The 17,788-nt window shown below is 39.4% G+C and overlaps 1 protein-coding gene across 5 annotated transcripts in view; it reads left to right on the top strand.

Moving 5' to 3' along the window:
• The window catches only part of NCOA7 (nuclear receptor coactivator 7), a 158,692-nt gene that overhangs the window by 64,651 nt on the left and 76,253 nt on the right, over positions 1-17,788 (top strand). For all 5 annotated transcript variants that reach the window (XM_065911662.1, XM_065911661.1, XM_065911657.1 and 2 more), the window contains one exon: positions 14,692-14,912. In XM_065911662.1, the coding sequence (XP_065767734.1) occupies positions 14,741-14,912 (172 nt within the window). In that variant the 5' untranslated portion in view covers positions 14,692-14,740. The remainder of the gene's footprint in view (positions 1-14,691; positions 14,913-17,788) is intronic.

Genomic DNA, 17,788 nt, shown 5'->3' with positions numbered 1-17,788 from the left:
TATTTCCAAAGAGGGTCATGACTGATTATGAGACAGCCAAGCCCGGAACCTAACTCTTTCCTTCCCGTGAGCATGTTTGTCCATATCAGCCTACTAGATTGCCACACCATTCTTCCCCAAGTAGTTCTGAGAATTTCCAAAGTCCAGTGGATTTTAAAGTCGCAGTATATATACATTTGCCACAGAATACTTTCAGGAGAGAGCTTGGAGGTCCTGTGGCCATTGTGAATTCCTGTTCCACAACTGAACTAAGCCCTGTGACCTTGCAAAATGGCCCTAATTTTTCTCAGCTGTCCTTTTCTTATCTGTAACACGGAGATAAGACTGCCTACCTCCCTGGACTTTTATGAGGATAGGATAATATTTGGAAAGTGTGTAGCATAGTGCCTGATTCATTAGTCAGCTCAATAGCAGTTGCTGTTAGAAAAAAAGTTCTTTCAAACTTTCATGATAATCTTTTTTAAAATGTAAACTCAGTTTTTAAAATCTAATAATATGTAAGTTAAATTATTGTAGGAAGGAGACTTCAAAGACTAAATATTTAAAAAAATTTTTGACTAGCTATTGCACATGGTTTAAAATCTAAAATATAAAAAAGAGAAATTAATTTTTTTTTTACTCTTTCCCTACCACTTTTACCTTTCTTTTGTTAGAAAGTCACTTTACCATATTTTTGTTGTACCTTGTAGATCTTGTATTCCATGCATATACTCAATAAGTTTTAAATATGAAAACATTTCTATCTTCACTCTTTGTCTCTTGCTAATAGGGTTGTTTTTTGTTTTGTTTTGCCGTACCTGTGGCTTGCAGGATCTTAGTTCCTTGACCAGGGATTGAACCTGCAGTGAAAGGGCAGAGTCCTAACCACTGGATTGCCAGGGAATTCCCATGTTGAGGTTTTAAAATATGGCTCTTATAACTGAAGAACTGAATTTAAATTTCTTTATTTAAAATTTTACTCTATTTTGTCTAAGTAAGAGTCATAGAAAACCACTAATTTTAAATTAATGAAAGAAATCTATTTTATATATTTTTAATTATATATGGCTAATATATTTTCTTTTTAAGTATCTAGATAAAGAGAGGGGGCTTTCCTGGTTCCTCACAGTGAAGAATCTGCCTGCAATGCGGGAGATCTGGGTTCGATTCCTGGGTCGAGAATATCTTCTGTAGAAAGGAGTGGCAACCAACTCCAGTATTCTTGCCTGGAGAATTCCATGGACAGAGGAGCCTAGTGGGCTACAGTCCACGGGGTCACAAACAATCGGACATGATTGAAGCCACTTAGAATAACATAATATCAAATAAACATTTTTGTACTTAGATTTAATAAAAAAATTTTTTTAAAAATCAATGCTGTATGTACAATAGCCCTCAACTTTTGGAAATAGTAATTTGGTGATAAAAGGTTCTTTCATGACTTTTCACATTTATTCCTCATATTTCTCTAAGTTGGGTTGTATTACAGAGGAAGAAACTAAAGAATTGAGCAAGGTAGTAATTTACCAACAGATCAAGAGATGAGAGCTTATTTTTGAGAACACATTGCTAATCAAAGCTGTAAAATGGCATATTTGCAGGAAAGCAAATCTCAAACAAATCAGAACATAACCTCATTTCTCCACTTATTTATTCAAGAAGTATTTATTGACTAGCTAATGTGTACCATGCGTAGACCCTGGGAATATGGCATTTAATAAAACCTGGAGAAACCCCTGCCCTCATGAAGCTTTCGCTCTATTGCAAATGAAAGCCTCTCTCCATTTGGTGGCTTTTTGTGTTGCATTCCACTGGAAGTCAGCAAACAGCAGAGGAGACCTCTTGCAGAGACAAAGAAAGGAGCTTGCCGTAGGTCCTTGACTTTGATGGCTGCCTGTGCTCTGAACGTATTTCCTTTAGTAAAGGAAAAAGCTTTGGAGGAAAACAGTTTTTACTGAGCTACCAAAAATACTTTCTTTCACAGTATCACTTTATTTGTTTAGCTCTGGGTTAGGATATGAGTAGGGGAAAAATGAGGTGTGCATATGTCTTACAAGTGCACACAATTTTAATGTAAAAAGAGCCAAGATACTCCAACAAAGCCCTTCAATATTCCTTTTTAAAAAAGATTGTAGTTAATTTACAATGTTGTGTTAGTTTCAGGTGTACAACAAAGTGATTCAGTTATACATACAAATAAATTTTCAGATTCTTTTCCACTTCAGATTATTATGAGATATTGAGTAGAGTTCCTTGTGCTATACAGTAGGTCATTTTCTATGTAGTTCTTTAATACTCCTTTATGGAAAGGTACATAGAAGAAGCTCAGAATCCTGATGGTAAGCCATAGTGCCTGATCACTCCTCTGCCCTTGGGGAAAGTCTGACTAGTGTAATCGCCCCTACTTTCCTCTTCTCCCCCAAGCAGTGATTCCTTCTCAGTGTTAGCATTTCATCTTAGAGTTCTTTCCTTTTACTTTGCTGCATTTTCAAAATTTACTAGTATGAACATGTATTATTTTCGTAATAAAACAAAGAATAAATTATATTGTAAAAAAGAAGTTCAGTCAGAGAGATAATGAAAGCCTGAAATCATTCCATGGGGGCAGAGACCAAGAGGAGGAGGTGAACTTGAGGAAAGACTCAGGAAACAGAATTGACAGGCCTAGGTTACAGAAGTGACAGGAGATTTAGAAATAAACACTCATTTTATGTCACTGTGGCCTTTTATTTGCTTATTTTTTTAAGACAAATAGATCATTACAAGAGGTTTTTTGTTTTTTAGGGTTCCCCCCCCTACATTCACAGCCATTAAATGTTAAACATGTTTCATTATTTTCAATCACCTATCTGTTTAAGATAATTTTCCAAGTAATTTTTTTAGTCCACCATGTAAATGTGTACATTTGGGGTCATTGAAAAAGTTTTGGTGTAGTAAAGGGAGTTTATTTTCTTGTAGAACTTTTTGTTTCCAGTTTACCTTAATTTAGTGATAACAGAACCCTTCTGTGGGAATGTCTTGCAGTGATATTGATTTGAAGAACAAAAGGAAAGGCCTCAAAGATAAAAAGTCCTGAAAAGGAATGTTTGAAGATCATTAACTATACCACGTTTCTCAGATTGGCAATTATTCCCCCTTCAGTTCAGTTCAGTTCAGTGGCTCAGTCGTGTCTGACTCTTTGTGACCCCATAGACTGCAGCTCACCAGGCCTCCCTGTCCATCACCAACTCCCAGAGGAGAGTCACAAAGTCTCCATGTCACAAACTCATATCCATTGAGTCGGTGATGCCATCCAGCCATCTCATCCTGTCGTCCCCTTCTCCCGCCTTCAGTCTTTCCCAGGATCAGGGTTTTTTCCAGGAGTCAGTTCTTCACATCAGGTGGCCAAAGTATTGGAGTTTAAGCTTCAACATCAGTCCTTCCAATGAATACCCAGGACTGATCTCCTTTAGGATGGACTAGTTGGATCTCCTTACAGTCCAAGGGACTCTCAAGAGTCTTCTCCAATAGCATGGTTCAAAAACATCAGTTCTTTGGTGCTCAGCTTTCTTTATAGTTCAACTCTCACATCCATACACGACCACTGGAAAAACCATAGCCTTGACTAGACGGACCTTTGTTGGCAAAGTAATGCCTCTGCTTTTTAATATGCTATCTAGGTTGGTCATAACTTTTCTTCCAAGGAGTAAGCGTCTTTTAATTTCCTGGCTGCAGTCACCATCTGCAGTGATTTTGGAGCCCCCCAAAATAAAGTCAGCTACTGTTTCCACTGTTTACCCATCTATTTGCCATGAGGTGATGGGACTGGATGCTATGATCTTAGTTTTCTGAACGTTGAGTTTTAAGCCAACTTTTTCTTTTTTTTCATTTATTTTTATTAGTTGGAGGCTAATTACTTTACAATATTGTAGTGGGTTTTGTCATACATTGACATGAATCAGCCATGCATTTACATGTATTCCCCATCCTGATCCTCCCTCCCATCGCCCTCTCTACCCAATCCCTCTGGGTCTTCCCAATGCACCAGGCCCGAGCACTTGTCTCATGCATCCAACCTGGGCTGGTGATCTGTTTCACCCTAGATAATATACATGTTTCGATGCTGTTCTCTCGAAACATCCCACCCTCGCCTTCTCCCACAGAGTTCAAAAGTCTGTTCTGTACTTCTGTGTCTCTTTTTCTGTTTTGCATATAGGGTTATCATTGCCATCTTTCTAAATTCCTTATATATGTGTTAGTATGCTGTAATGTTCTTTATCTTTCTGGCTTACTTCACTCTGTATAATGGGCTCCAGTTTCATCCATCTCATTAGAACTGATTCAAATGGATTCTTTTTAATGGCTGAGTAATATTCCATGGTGTATATGTACCACAGCTTCCTTATCCATTCGTCTGCTGATGGGCATCTAGGTTGCTTCCATGTCCTGGCTATTATAAACAGTGCTGTGATGAACATTGGGGTGCACGTGTCTTTTCAGATCTGGTTTCCTCGGTGTGTATGCCCAGAAGTGGTATTGCTGGGTCATATGGCAGTTCTATTTCCAGTTTTTTAAGAAATCTCCACACTGTTCTCCATAGCGGCTGTACTAGTTTGCATTCCCACCAACAGTGTAAGAGGGTTCCCTTTTCTCCACACCCTCTCCAACATTTATTGCTTGTAAACTTTTGGATAGCAGCCATCCTGACTGGCGTGTAATGGTACCTCATTGTGGTTTTGATTTTCATTTCTCTGATAATGAGTGATGTTGAGCATCTTTTCATATGTTTGTTAGCCATCTGTATGTCTTCTTTGGAGAAATGTCTGTTTAGTTCTTTGGCCCATTTTTTGATTGGGTCATTTATTTTTCTGGAGTTGAGCTGCAGGAGTTGCTTGTATATTTTTGAGATTAATCCTTTGTCTGTTTCTTCATTTGCTATTATTTTCTCCCAATCTGAGGGCTGTCTTTTCACCTTGCTTATAGTTTCCTTTGTTGTGCAAAAGCTTTTAAGTTTCATTAGGTCCCATTTGTTTAGTTTTGCTTTTATTTCCAATATTCTGGGAGGTGGGTCATAGAGGATCCTGCTGTGATTTATGTCGGAGAGTGTTTTGCCTATGTTCTCCTCTAGGAGTTTTATAGTTTCTCGTCTTATATTTAGATCTTTAATCCATTTTAAGTTTATTTTTGTGTATGGTGTTAGAAAGTGTTCTAGTTTCATTCTTTTACAAGTGGTTGACCAGTTTTCCCAGCACCACTTGTTAAAGAGGTTGTCTTTTTTCCGTTGTATATCCTTGCCTCCTTTGTCGAAGATAAGGTGTCCATAGGTTCGTGGATTTATCTCTGGGCTTTCTATTCTGTTCCACTGATCTATATTTCTGTCTTTGTGCCAGTACCATACTGTCTTGATGACTGTGGCTTTGTAGTAGAGTCTGAAGTCAGGCAGGTTGATTCCTCCAGTTCCATTCTTCTTTCTCAAGATTACTTTGGCTATTTGGGGTTTTCTGTATTTCCATACAAATTGAGAAATTATTTGTTCTATTTCTGTGAAAAATACTGTTGGTAGCTTAATAGGGATTGCATTGAATCTATAGATTGCTTTGGGTAGAATAGCCATTTTGACAATATTGATTCTTCCAATCCATGAACACTGTATGTTTCTCCATCTGTTTGTGTCCTCTTTGATTTCTTTCATCAGTGTTTTATAGTTTTCTATGTATAGGTCTTTTGTTTCTTTTTCTTTTCTTTTTTTTTTTTAGGTCTTTTGTTTCTTTAGGTAGATATACTCCTAAGTATTTTATTCTTTTTGTTGCCATGGTGAATGGTATTGTTTCCTTAATTTCTCTTTCTGTTTTTTCATTGTTAGTGTATAGGAATGCAAGGGATTTCTGTGTGTTAATTTTGTATCCTGCAACTTTACTATATTTGTTGATTAGCTCTAGTAATTTTCTGGTAGAGTTTTTTAGGGTTTTCTATGTAGAGGATCATGTCGTCTGCAAACAGCGAGAGTTTCACTTCTTCTTTTCCTATCTGGATTCCTTTTACTTCTTTTTCTGCTCTGATTGCTGTGGCTAAAACTTCCAAAACTATGTTGAATAATAGTGGTGAGAGTGGGCGCCCTTGTCTTGTTCTTGATTTTAGGGGAAATGCTTTCAATTTTTCACCATTGAGGGTAATGCTTGCTGTGGGTTTGTCATATATAGCTTTTATTATGTTGAGGTATGTTCCTTCTATTCCTGCTTTCTGGAGAGTTTTAATTATAAATGGGTGTGAATTTTGTCAAAGGCTTTCTCTGCATCTATTGAGATAATCATATGGTTTTTATCTTTCCATTTGTTAATGTGGTGTATTACATTGATTGATTTGTGGATATTAAAGAATCCTTGCATTCCTGGGATAAAGCCCACTTGGTCATCGTGTATGATTTTTTTTTAATATGTTGTTGGGTTCTGTTTGCTTGAATTTTGATAAGGATTTTTGCATCTATGTTCATCAGTGATATTGGCCTGTAGTTTTCTTTTTTTGTGGCATCTTTGTCTGGTTTTGGAATTAGGGTGATGCTGGCCTCATAGAATGAGTTTGGAAGTTTACCTTCTTCTGCAATTTTCTGGAAGAGTTTGAGTAAGATAGGTGTTAGCTCTTCTCTAAATTTTTGGTAGAATTCAGCTGTGAAGCCATCAGGTCCTTGGCTTTTGTTTGCTGGAAGATTTCTGATTATGTTTCGATTTCCTTGCTTGTGATGGGTCTGTTAAGATCTTCTATTTCTTCCTGGTTCAGTTTTGGAAAGTTATACTTTTCTAAGAATTTGTCCATTTCTTCCAAGTTGTCCATTTTATTGGCGTAGAGCTGCTGGTAGTAGTCTCTTATGATCCTTTGTATTTCAGTGTTGTCTGTTGTGATCTCTCCATTTTCATTTCTAATTTTGTTAATTTGGTTCTTCTTTCTTTGTTTCTTAATGAGTCTTGCTAATGGTTTGTCAATTTTGTTTATTTTGTCAAAAAACTAACTTTTAGCTTTGTTGATTTTTGCTATGGTCTCTTTAGTTTCTTTTGCATTTATTTCTGCCCTAATTTTTAAGATTTCTTTCCTTCTACTAACCCTGGGGTTCTTCATTTCTTCCTTCTCTAGTTGCTTTAGGTGTAGAGTTAGGTTATTTATTTGACTTTTTTCTTGTTTCTTGAGGTAAGCCTGTAATGCTATGAACCTTCCCCTTAGCACTGCTTTTACAGTGTCCCATGGGTTTTGGGTTGTTGTGTTTTCATTTTCATTCATTTCTATGCATATTTTGATTTCTTTTTTTATTTCTTCTATGATGTGTTGGTTATTCAGAAGCGTGTTATTGAGCCTCCATATGTTTGAATTTTTAACAATTTTTTTCCTGTAATTGAGATCTAATCTTACTGCACTGTGGTCAGAAAAGATGACTGGAATGATTTCAGTTTTTTTGAATTTACCAAGACTAGATTTATGGCCCAGGATGTGATCTATTCTGGAGAAGGTTCCGTGTGCACTTGAGAAAAAGGTGAAGTTGATTGTTTTGGGGTGAAATGTCCTATAGATATCAATTAGTTCTAGCTCGTCCATTGTGTCATTTAAAGTTTGTGTTTCCTTGTTAATTTTCTGTTTAGTTGATCTATCCATAGTTGTGAGTGGGGTATTAAAGTTTCCCACTATTATTGTGTTACTATTAATTTCCTCTTTCATACTCATTAGCATTTGCCTTACATATTGCGGTGCTCCTATGTTGGGTGCATATATATTTATAATTGTTAAATCTTCTTCTTGGATTGATCCTTTGATCATTATGTAGTGTCCTTCTTTGTCTCTTTTCACATCCTTTATTTGATAGTCTATTTTATCTGATATGAGTATTGCAACTCCTGCTTTCTTTTAGTCTCTGTTTGTGCGAAATATTTTTTTCCAGCCCTTCACTTTTAGTCTGTATGTGTCTCTTGTTTTGAGATGGGTCTCTTGTAGACAGCATATATAGGGGTCTTGTTTTTTTATCCATTCAGCCAGTCTTTGTCTTTTGGTTGGGGCATTCAACCTATTTACATTTAAGGTAATTATTGATGGGTATGGTCCCGTTGCCATTTACTTTGTTGTTTTGGGTTCACGTTTATACAGCCTTTCTGTGTTTCCAGTCTAGAGAAGATCCTTTAGCATTTGTTGAAGAGCTGGTTTGGTGGTGCTGAATTCTCTCAGCTCTTGCTTGTCTGTAAAGCTTTTGAATTCTCCTTCATATCTGAATGAGATCCTTGCTGGGTACAGTAATCTAGGTTGTAGGTTATTCTCTTTCATTACTTTAAGTATGTCCTGCCATTCCCTTCTGGCCTGGAGGGTCTATTGATAGATCAACTGTTATCCTCATGGGAATCCCTTTGTGTGTTATTTGTTGTTTCTCCCTTGCTGCTTTTAATATTTTTTCTTCGTGTTTGATCTTTGTTAATTTGATTAATATGTGTCTTGGGGTGTTTTGCGTTGGGTTTATCCTGTTTGGGACTCTCTGGGTTTCTTGGACTTGGGTGGCTATTTTCTTCCCCATTTTAGGGAAGTTTTCAGCTATTATCTCCTCGAGTATTTTCTCATGGCCTTTCTTTTTGTCTTCTTCTTCTGGGACTCCTATGATTCAAATGTTGGGGCGTTTCACATTGTCCCAGAGGTCCCTGTAGTTGTCCTCATTTCTTTTGATCCTTTTTTCTTTTTTCCTCTCTGCTTCATTTATTTCCACCATTTTATCTTCTACCTCACTTATCCTATCTTCTGTCTCCGTTATTCTACTCTTGGTTCCCTCAAGAGTGTTTTTTATCTCATGTATTGCATTATTCATTTTTAATTGACTCTTTTTTATTTCTTCTAGGTCTTTATTAAACATTTCTTGCATCTTTTCATTCTTTGTCTCCAGGCTATTTATCTGTAACTCCATTTTGTTTTCAAGATTTTGGATCATTTTTATTATCATTAGTCTAAATTCTTTTTCAGGTAGATTCCCTATCTCCTCCTCTTTTGTTTGACTTGGTGGGCTTTTTTCATGTTCCTTTACCTGTTGGTTATTTCTCTGCCTTTTCATCTTGTTTAGATTGCTGTGTCTGGAGTGGGCTTTCTGTATTCTGGAGGTCTGTGGTTCCTTTTTATTGTGGCGGTTTCACCCAGTGGATGGGGTTGGACGATTGGCTTGTCAAGGTTTCCTGGTTAAGGAAGCTTGCGTCGGTGTTCTGGTGTGTGGAACTGAATTTCTTCTCTCTGGAGTGCAATGGAGTGCCCAGTAGTGAGTTTTGAGATGGGTCTATGTGTTAGGTGTGACCTTGGGCAGTCTGTATGTTGACGTTCAGGGCTATGTTCCTGCGTTGCTGGAGAATTTGCATGGTATGTCCTGCTCTAAAACTTATTGGCTCTTGGGTGGTGGTTGGTTTCAGTGTAGGTATGGAGGCTTTTGGATGGTCTTTTATTACTTAATGTTCCATGGAGTCAGGAGTTTTCTGGTGCTCTCAGGTTTTGGGCTTAAGTCTCCTGCCTCTGGATTTCAGTTTTATTCTTCCAGTAGTCTCAAGGCTTCTCCAACTATACAGCACTGGTAATAAAACTTCTAGGTTAATGGTGAAAAGATTCTCAGCCGTGAGGGACACCCGGAGAGGTTCACAGAGTTACAGGGATTTTAATCTGTTGCACTGGTCCCTTCTGAAGCAGTTCCCTTTGTTTAATTGGCTTCTGTTTGCAGGTCTCTTCAGTGTCCAATTTCTGCCCTGACACAGGCGGGCGGAGGTGGTCTTTTGTTCAGATTTGCTAGTTCCGTTGCTCTGCGGGGAGTGGGGCGGTGCTGTTTTCCCCGTCTATGCGGCTCAGGCTCCCGGCTGCTCTATATGGAGGTGCCCTGCGTTGCGTGCGGTTCCAGTTTTCGGGTGTTTCACAAAAGCGCGGACTCGGTTGCACCTGCGTTTTGTGCCTTCCCCGGCCTGAGCAGCTCAGGCAGCCAGGAGCTTGACTGGCGCACCCAGTGTGCGGCGCGCCTTCTCCCCTCCGTGGCCCCAGCCTCTCCCCTCCGTGGCCCCAGCCTCAGTTTCCGCCAGCGCCGGTCGGGTGCTTGAGCCCTGTGTCTAGCCGCGACCCTCCCGGCGGATGTTGACCATCCAGAATCTCAGGAGGTCTTTGGTTAGAAACTGGAGGCCTGTTTGCAGTGCAGTAGGGGATGCGGTCCTTGGGGCCGAGCCTGCCCCTTTCCCCTCCCCCCTGCCTCCGGCGGGGCTGGGCCGGTCTGCAGCCTGCGAGCTCTTCTCTGGACTTGCTCGGTCCCTTTGTTCTGCGAACGGCCGGCAGTGTGTTCAGGCCGGTTAATTTTCTCTCTTTCTCTTGCTCTCCCACAGTTTAAGTTGCTATCTCACAAAAGCTCCCTCCGATTGTCCTCAGGGCACTCAGGCCCGGCCCTTACCCTAAGCGATGCCGCCCGCTCCTCTCCATTCCGCCCCCACTTGCTGGTGGCGGATGCGGGCGTCTGGGGTACTTTTCTGCTGGGAGTTGCTTTTAGGCTCCTAATCTGTGGGTTTTATTTATCGTTCCTCTCCCAGTCAGGTTGCCCTCCGAGATTCAAACACTTTCCCCAGTCCTGCCAGTGCGAGGGTTTCCTGGTGTCTGGAAACTTCCTCTATTAAGACTCCCTTTCTGGGACGGATCTTAGCTCTTTTGTCCCTCTTTTTATCTTTTATATTTTGTCCTACCTCCTTTCGAAGACAATGGGCTGCTTTTCTGGGCGCCTGATGACCTCAGCTAGCGATCAGAAGTTGTTTTGTGAAGTTTGCTCTGCGTTGAATTGTTCTTTGGATGAATTTGTAGGGGAGAAAGTGGTCTCCCTGTTCTATTCCTCTGCCATCTTGGCTCCTCCCCTTAAGCCAACTTTTTCACTCTCCTCTTTCACTTTCATCAAGAGGCTCTTTAGTTCTTCTTCACCTTCTGCCATAAGGGTGATGTCATCTGCATTTCTGAGGTTATTGATATTTATCCTGGCAATCTTGATTCCAGCTTGTGCTTCCTCCAACCCAGCGTTTCTCATGATGTACTCTGCCTATAAGTTAAATAAGCAGGGTGACAATATACAGTCTTGAAGTACTCCTTTCCTGATTTCCAACCAGTCTGTTGTTCCATGTCCAGTTCCAACTGTTGCTTCCTGACCTGCTTGCAGATTTCTCAAGAGGCAGGTCAGGTGGTCTGGTATTCCCTTCTCTTGAAGAATTTTCCACAGTTTATTGTCATCCACACAGTCAAAGGCTTTGGTGTAATGAATAAAGCAGAAGTAGATGTTTTTCTGGAACTCTTTTGCTTTTTCGATGATCCAGCAGATGTTGGCAATTTGATCTCTGGTTCCTCTGCCTTTTCTAAATCCAGCTTGCATATCTGGAATTTCACGGTTCATGTACTGTTGAAGTCTGGCCTGGAGAATTTTCAGCATTACTTTACTAGCGTGTGAGATGAGTGCAATTGTGTGGTAGTTCGAGCATTCTTTGGCATTGCCTTCCTTTGGGATTGGAATGAAATCTGACCTTTTCCAGTCCTGTGGCCACTGCCGAGTTTTCCAAATTTGCTGGCAGACTGAGTGCAGCATTTTCACAGCACCATCTTTGAGGATTTGAAATCGCTCAACTGGAATTCCATCACCTCCACTAGCTTTGTTTGTAATGATGCTTCCTAAGACCCTCTTGATTTTGAATTCCAGGATGTCTGGCTCTAGGTGAGTGATCACACTGTCGTGATTATCTGGATTGTGAAGATCTTTTTTTGTACAGTTCTTCTGTGTATTCTTGCCACCTCTTAATATTTTCTGCTTCTGTTAGGTTCATACCTTTTCTGTCCTTTATTGTGCCCATCTTGGCATGAAAATTTCCCTTGGTATCTCTAATTTTCTTTAAGAGATCTCTTGTCTTTCCCATTCTATTGTTTTCCTCTATTTCTTTGCATTGATCACTGAGGAAGGCTTTCTTATCTCTCCTTGCTATTGTTTGGAACTCTCCATTCAAATAGGTATATCTTTCCTTTTCTCCTTTGCCTTTTGCTCTTCTTTTCACAACTATTTGTAAGGCCTTCTCAAATAGCGATTTTGCCTTTCTTTTTATTCTCCTGTAGGTAAATGTTAAAAATCTATTTTTGTGCTTTGAAGAAGGATTTTACAGTGGGCTTGCAGAACTCACAGTATGATTTCCAGTTACAAGGTCAGAATGCTCCACTCATATTTATAACCTCCAGAGAAGCAAATTCTCCTGAGTTCTGTAGTCAAAACAAAAGATGTAACTGATTGTAAAATCACCGAAGTGTTAAATTGTACTCTGTCTTCTGTTATGCAAATTTGATATTGCTATTATGTAGCTTTTTTTTTTTTTGAAATAGCCATATGTTTGGCTCTATGACTTGACAATAAAGGTCTGTATGGAAAAGGGGGAAAGTGAATGTAACAATGTATCCCATTTTGTTATTTCCACCTGTGAAAAACAGTCTCTAATGAGATGTCCCCAAACAGTGCTGCTGTTCATCAAAACATGTGCCCTAGATCTGAGTGAGTTTAATTATAATGGGAACAATGAAATGAGGACATTTAGATCAATTTACAGTGGAAAAATTCAGAAGATTAAGAAGCAGCAACTATCTCAGGCTGGGAAGAACTAATTTTGGAACTCTCTTTTCTCTCCTCCCTGGAAGGAATAATTTTAGGAAGTGGGCAGTAACATTCATCTCAGGCATGTTTTTGTTAAACCAATATATCAGAACAAGATTAGCATGTCCTTCTGGATACAGAGGTCAGCTGTCTGCATAGACCTCCCTAAGCAAAGAACTGATCTCTGTGTGATACCTAGGTTGTGCATGCGTGCTCAGTCATGTCCAGCTCTTTGTGACCCCTCGGACTGTAGCCCACCGGGCTCCTCTGCCCATGGGAGTCTCCAGGCAAGAATATTGGAGTGAACTGCCATTTCCTTCTCCAGGGTATCTTCCCGACCCAGGGATTGAAATTTGATCTCCTGCATTGGCAGGTGGATTCTTTTACCACTGAACCACCTGGGAAGCCACCACTCCATATTAATTTCAACGTCATACAGAAATCTTGATCAAGAAATTGTTTCATTAGGAGCATTATCTGACTTACCTTTGCAAAGAGCTACATAGTGTTTTACCTGGAAAAAAAAAAAAAGCAGTGTAGAATGTGAGGGTACAAAATAAAAAATATGTTTATTGGGTATAATTCCCTTTTTATGAGTTTCCAATTTTGTTTAGATTGTATACTTGTTTGTTTGTTTTTTAACAAGTAAACCTAAAGAGATAGCTAAACTCAGAGATGGGGAGTAGATTCATCTATGATTTTTTTTTTTTTGTAGCTGTGCTTTCTCTTAGGCCATATACTAATTTATTAGCCAATGAAAATCTAAGAACTTGCCTGCTCAGTGTTCAGTGACTGACAGTCTAGTTGAAATATCTGTTAGAACATGAGACTGTTATCTAAGCGTGTCATATACCATGCCATAGTTAGTTCTCATGTCATCATATGATTGTATTTGGGTATATTCTGTTTGTGTGTGTTCTATTGTTGACATGTATTATTTCAGTTCATCCTGATAAAAGATTGCATCAGATAGCCAAGCCTCAGTGAGGGACCTCTTTAGACTATTAAATTGATTTGGCCAACATTACAGAGCAAAGCAGCATAAAATCAAACTGTAGTCCCTTTCTGATCCTAGTTATCTCCTTTTCCTCCCAAAACTCCTTCCCTCATCCATTGCCCAGCATCAAATTGTGTAGATGCTCACGGGAGTAAAGGAAGGAGACTGTGTGTGAGAAAGCTGACTGTGCCTAGAGAGAAGAGGGGAAAGGATCCTAATTTTAAAAATGTTTATGTGTGACCAGCCTGTCTCACACAGTGGAGGCCAAGGCCCTTACTCTTTATATTCTGGGAGGTAAAAACATTCTTAAGAAGGACTACTGAGTACAGAGTGACATGTCAGTTAATCAGAATGATACATCAACTGGAAAATATTTTGAGTTACTGGATTTCAGTGAATTATGGTAAACCTTTTACACGTCTTTGAGGAGTGAAAGGTTGAAAATGTAAAGTTAACGTTATCAGTTAGCTTTTATGTTAGTAATTATACTAAGTTGATATTGTCATTATGGCATTGTCTATCCCAAGAAGTTCAGCTCTTTCTTACTACTATCATAGGTATAAAGGAAAAGAATTACTCAAACCTGAACCAGCTCACACCTTGACAAACCTTTATATTCAGTTTGTGAGTCAATTATAATGGATTTGTTTTTTATAAATATGCTTGCTCATCAGTCTAAAGGTACCTTTGAGACCAGAAACACTTAAAAAAGTAACACACTAAACATGGCGTGATAGTAAAGTAGCTGTACATTTTGGTATAAAACATACCCAATGTCTTATAGCCTATGGAAGAATCTAGTATTTCCTCAGGTCTAAAGCATTTCCCAGTGATGTTTTTGAGACATCAATATTGAGGACATAAAATAGAGGAAAGGCCAGAGATTTCCATGTAAGAATTTTTAAGTGATTAAAAAAGAAAAAATAACAGGAAAGTATAATTAACAATATATAAAAATAAAAATGGGAAAAAACCCAATAATATAAAGTGTTTTCAATATTAGTTAATTAGTTTCTCAAAGCCCAATAGCATGAAATTAATATAATTTCTCTTAGCAAATTATTTTTCTAATGCTTTTTGTTTTTTTCCTTCTCACCCTTAGATTGAAAAAGAAGAAGCAGGCCAAACAAAATGCAGAGACAGCCTCAGCTATGGCTGCAAGGACTCATTCTGGAAAAGAAGATGCTAGCAAAGTCATTTTAGAGCAAGACAAGTGTAACATTGCTGTGGAAGAGGAGTACACTACTGATGAGAAAAAGAAGAGAAAAAGTAATCAGTTAAAGGAGATCAGGCGTACAGAACTAAAGAGATATTATAGTATTGGTGAGTGTTGGTGGCAACTCTGCAGTATTTTCATTTTCAAACTGTAGTAATTTTTAAAAGATGATAATTTGTAACTGGTAATAGTATATCATGTTATAGTAGTGTAGTGTTAGTCGCTCAGTCGTGTCCGACTCTGCGATCCCATGGACTGTAGCCCACCAGGCTCCTCTGGGCCATGGGATTCTCCAGACAAGAATACTGGAGTGGGTTGCTGTTCCCGTCTCCAGGGTGTCTTCCCAACTCAGGGATCAAACCTGGGTCTCCTGCATTGCAGGCAGGTTCTTTACCATCTGAGTTACCAGGGAAGTCCATATAGTAATAATGTATATATAATATTATAATATGCTCTATAATAATAAGGAGAGCGAGAGGTGGAACTTGAGGACTGTGATATTTGTCAGTTGTGTCTGACTCTTTGTAACCCATGGACTGCAGCCCACCAAGCTCCTCTGTCCGTGGGATTTCCCAGGCAAAGATACTGGCATGAGTTGCCATTTCCTTCACTAAGGGATCTTCCCGACTCAGGGATCTAACCTACATCTTCTGAGGCTTCTGCATTGAGCCAGGTGCGAAGCCTGAAACAATAGTAACAGTTTATTGAGCAGCTTCTATGTGCTGCCAGGCCTGTTTTATCAATAAAATCTTACATAAAGAGAAGTACAGTTAAATAAGATTGATGTGTCTTATTTAATCTTATATTCCAGCATCTAACACAGTGCCTAGCACATAGTGTCTGCTCATAAATATTTATTAAATAATGGTCACTTACCCTGTATGAGAAGTATTTTTCTTAATGTTTATAGACATATCCATAGAAGTCTTGGTAGAAATGCCTGCACAGTTTGGTATCAGCTAGGCAATAGGAAATGGAGGAGACATGGCCTGTCATCCTTAGATTAAAAAAAAGCAAAAGACCATGACGATGATGACTTGAAAGTTGCAGTTAAGAGGCCTCTTAAGATGAGTCCACAGTGATGATCATACAGTGTCTGAGGATGATCGTTGCATCTGCGGTCGTGTTAGCACCAGTGGCTTGTCTAGCATGATGGAGGTCATGCTCCTGTTTTGCTTTACCAACCTTCTCATACCTACTGATCCCGTCACAGGCAAGCCTGGAGTATGTTCAGAGGTCTCCTGCATTGCAGGCAGATTCTTCACCGTCTGAGCCATCAGGGAGACCCCCTAAAGAAAGGGAACCAGAGACGAAACTTGATGTGACACAGATTACGGCGTACTGAGGATTGCAAGGCTCAGAGACTAAGGAGGTCTCTAAGAATGAACTGCAGTCCAGTATGTGAAACCTGGGCTGGTAGCAGGCACTTGGTCCCAGTTAATGCCAGTTACCGGGGACAGATCTGCTCTGTGTGTTTAATATAACTTTCTACTAGTTCTCATCGATGGCAGCCGGTGGGTTGCCACTGGGATGGTTATAAGTGAGGTTTTGCTAACATTGCTCCAACAGAGGCAGGGGAGATATCTGTAGCAGGAAGCCTGTGTCTTGTAGTATTCACTGGGTTCCTGTGATTTGTGATGTACTACATAGTTTCATGGATGCTTTTAATCTGAAGCCATCCAGCATTTTATAAAAAGCTGTAGCTGTAAACCTTTTGAAAAAGACTTCTGTGTGATTAATAAACTCCCTCTTAAAAATTTCAGTGTTGAGTATTATCCCAAAAAGAGAAAGAGGGGTAAGGAAAATGGCTTCTCAGATCTTTTACTGTGTACACATTGGGCATTTGAAAATGTGTGGTTTTTGCAGTCACACAGTTTAAAACACTGTCTTCTCATCCTACTTTAAATACTGCTGCTTACAAAGTATTTTAAAATCGAGACATTTTGGTCTGTAGGGTTTCCCTGAAGGAAGCTGACAGTCCTTTCCATTGAGATTTCTATTTTCATGATGCTCTACTAACTTCAGCTGATGTATTAGGCTAGCTTTTTAACCAGCTACACTCTGCTGTGTGTGTAGCACTTTGAAGCAATACCGTTCACTGTGTTGTTGTTCAGTTGCTAAGTTGTGTCCAGCTCTTTGTTACCCCGTGAACTGCAGCACACCAGGCCTCCCTGTCCATCACCAGCTCCCGGAGTTTACTCAAACTCATGTCCATTGAGTCGGTGATGCCATCCAACCATCTCATCCCCTGCCGCCCCCTTCTCCTCCTGCCCTCAATCTTTCCCAACTTCAGGGTCTTTTCCAGTGAGTTGGCTTTTGGCATCAGGTGGCCAAAGTATTGCAGCTACATCTTCAGTATCAGTCCTTCCATTGAATATTCAGGGTTGATTTCCTTTAGGATTGATTGGTTTGATCTCCTTGCATCAAAGGGACTCTCAAGAGTCTTCTTCAACACCACAGATCCAAAGCATCAGTTCTTTGGTGCTCAGCCTTCTTGATATAAGTCCAGCTTTCACATCCATAAATGACCACTCGAGAAACCATAGCTTTGACTAAATGGACTTTTGTCAGCAAAGTGATGTCTCTGCTTTTTAATACTGTCTAGATTTGTCATAGCTTTTCTTCCAAGGAGCAAGCGTCTTTAAATTTTAGGTCTGCAGTTACTGTCTGCAGTGATTTTGGAGCCAAAAAAAAAAAAATAGTCTGTCACTGTTTCATTATTTATTTGCCATGAAGTGATGGGACCAGATGCCATGATCTTAGTTTTTTGAATGTTGAGTTTTAAGCCAGCCTTTTCACTTTGATCTTCATTAAGAGACTCTTTAGTACTGTTCACTCTACTCTTTAATTTTTTAAAAATTTATTTATTTTTTAATTGAAAGATAAATGCTTTACAGAATTTTGTTGTTTTCTGTCAAACATCAACATGAATCAACTATAGGTGTACATACTTAATTCTTACTAGACTTCACTAACTACCACA

The sequence above is a fragment of the Muntiacus reevesi genome, chromosome 19 (assembly GCF_963930625.1).
Source record: "Muntiacus reevesi chromosome 19, mMunRee1.1, whole genome shotgun sequence".
Taxonomy (NCBI): Eukaryota; Metazoa; Chordata; class Mammalia; order Artiodactyla; family Cervidae; genus Muntiacus; species Muntiacus reevesi.
Note: the sequence above shows the minus strand (reverse complement) of the source record. Positions and strands in the feature narration are given on the sequence as shown.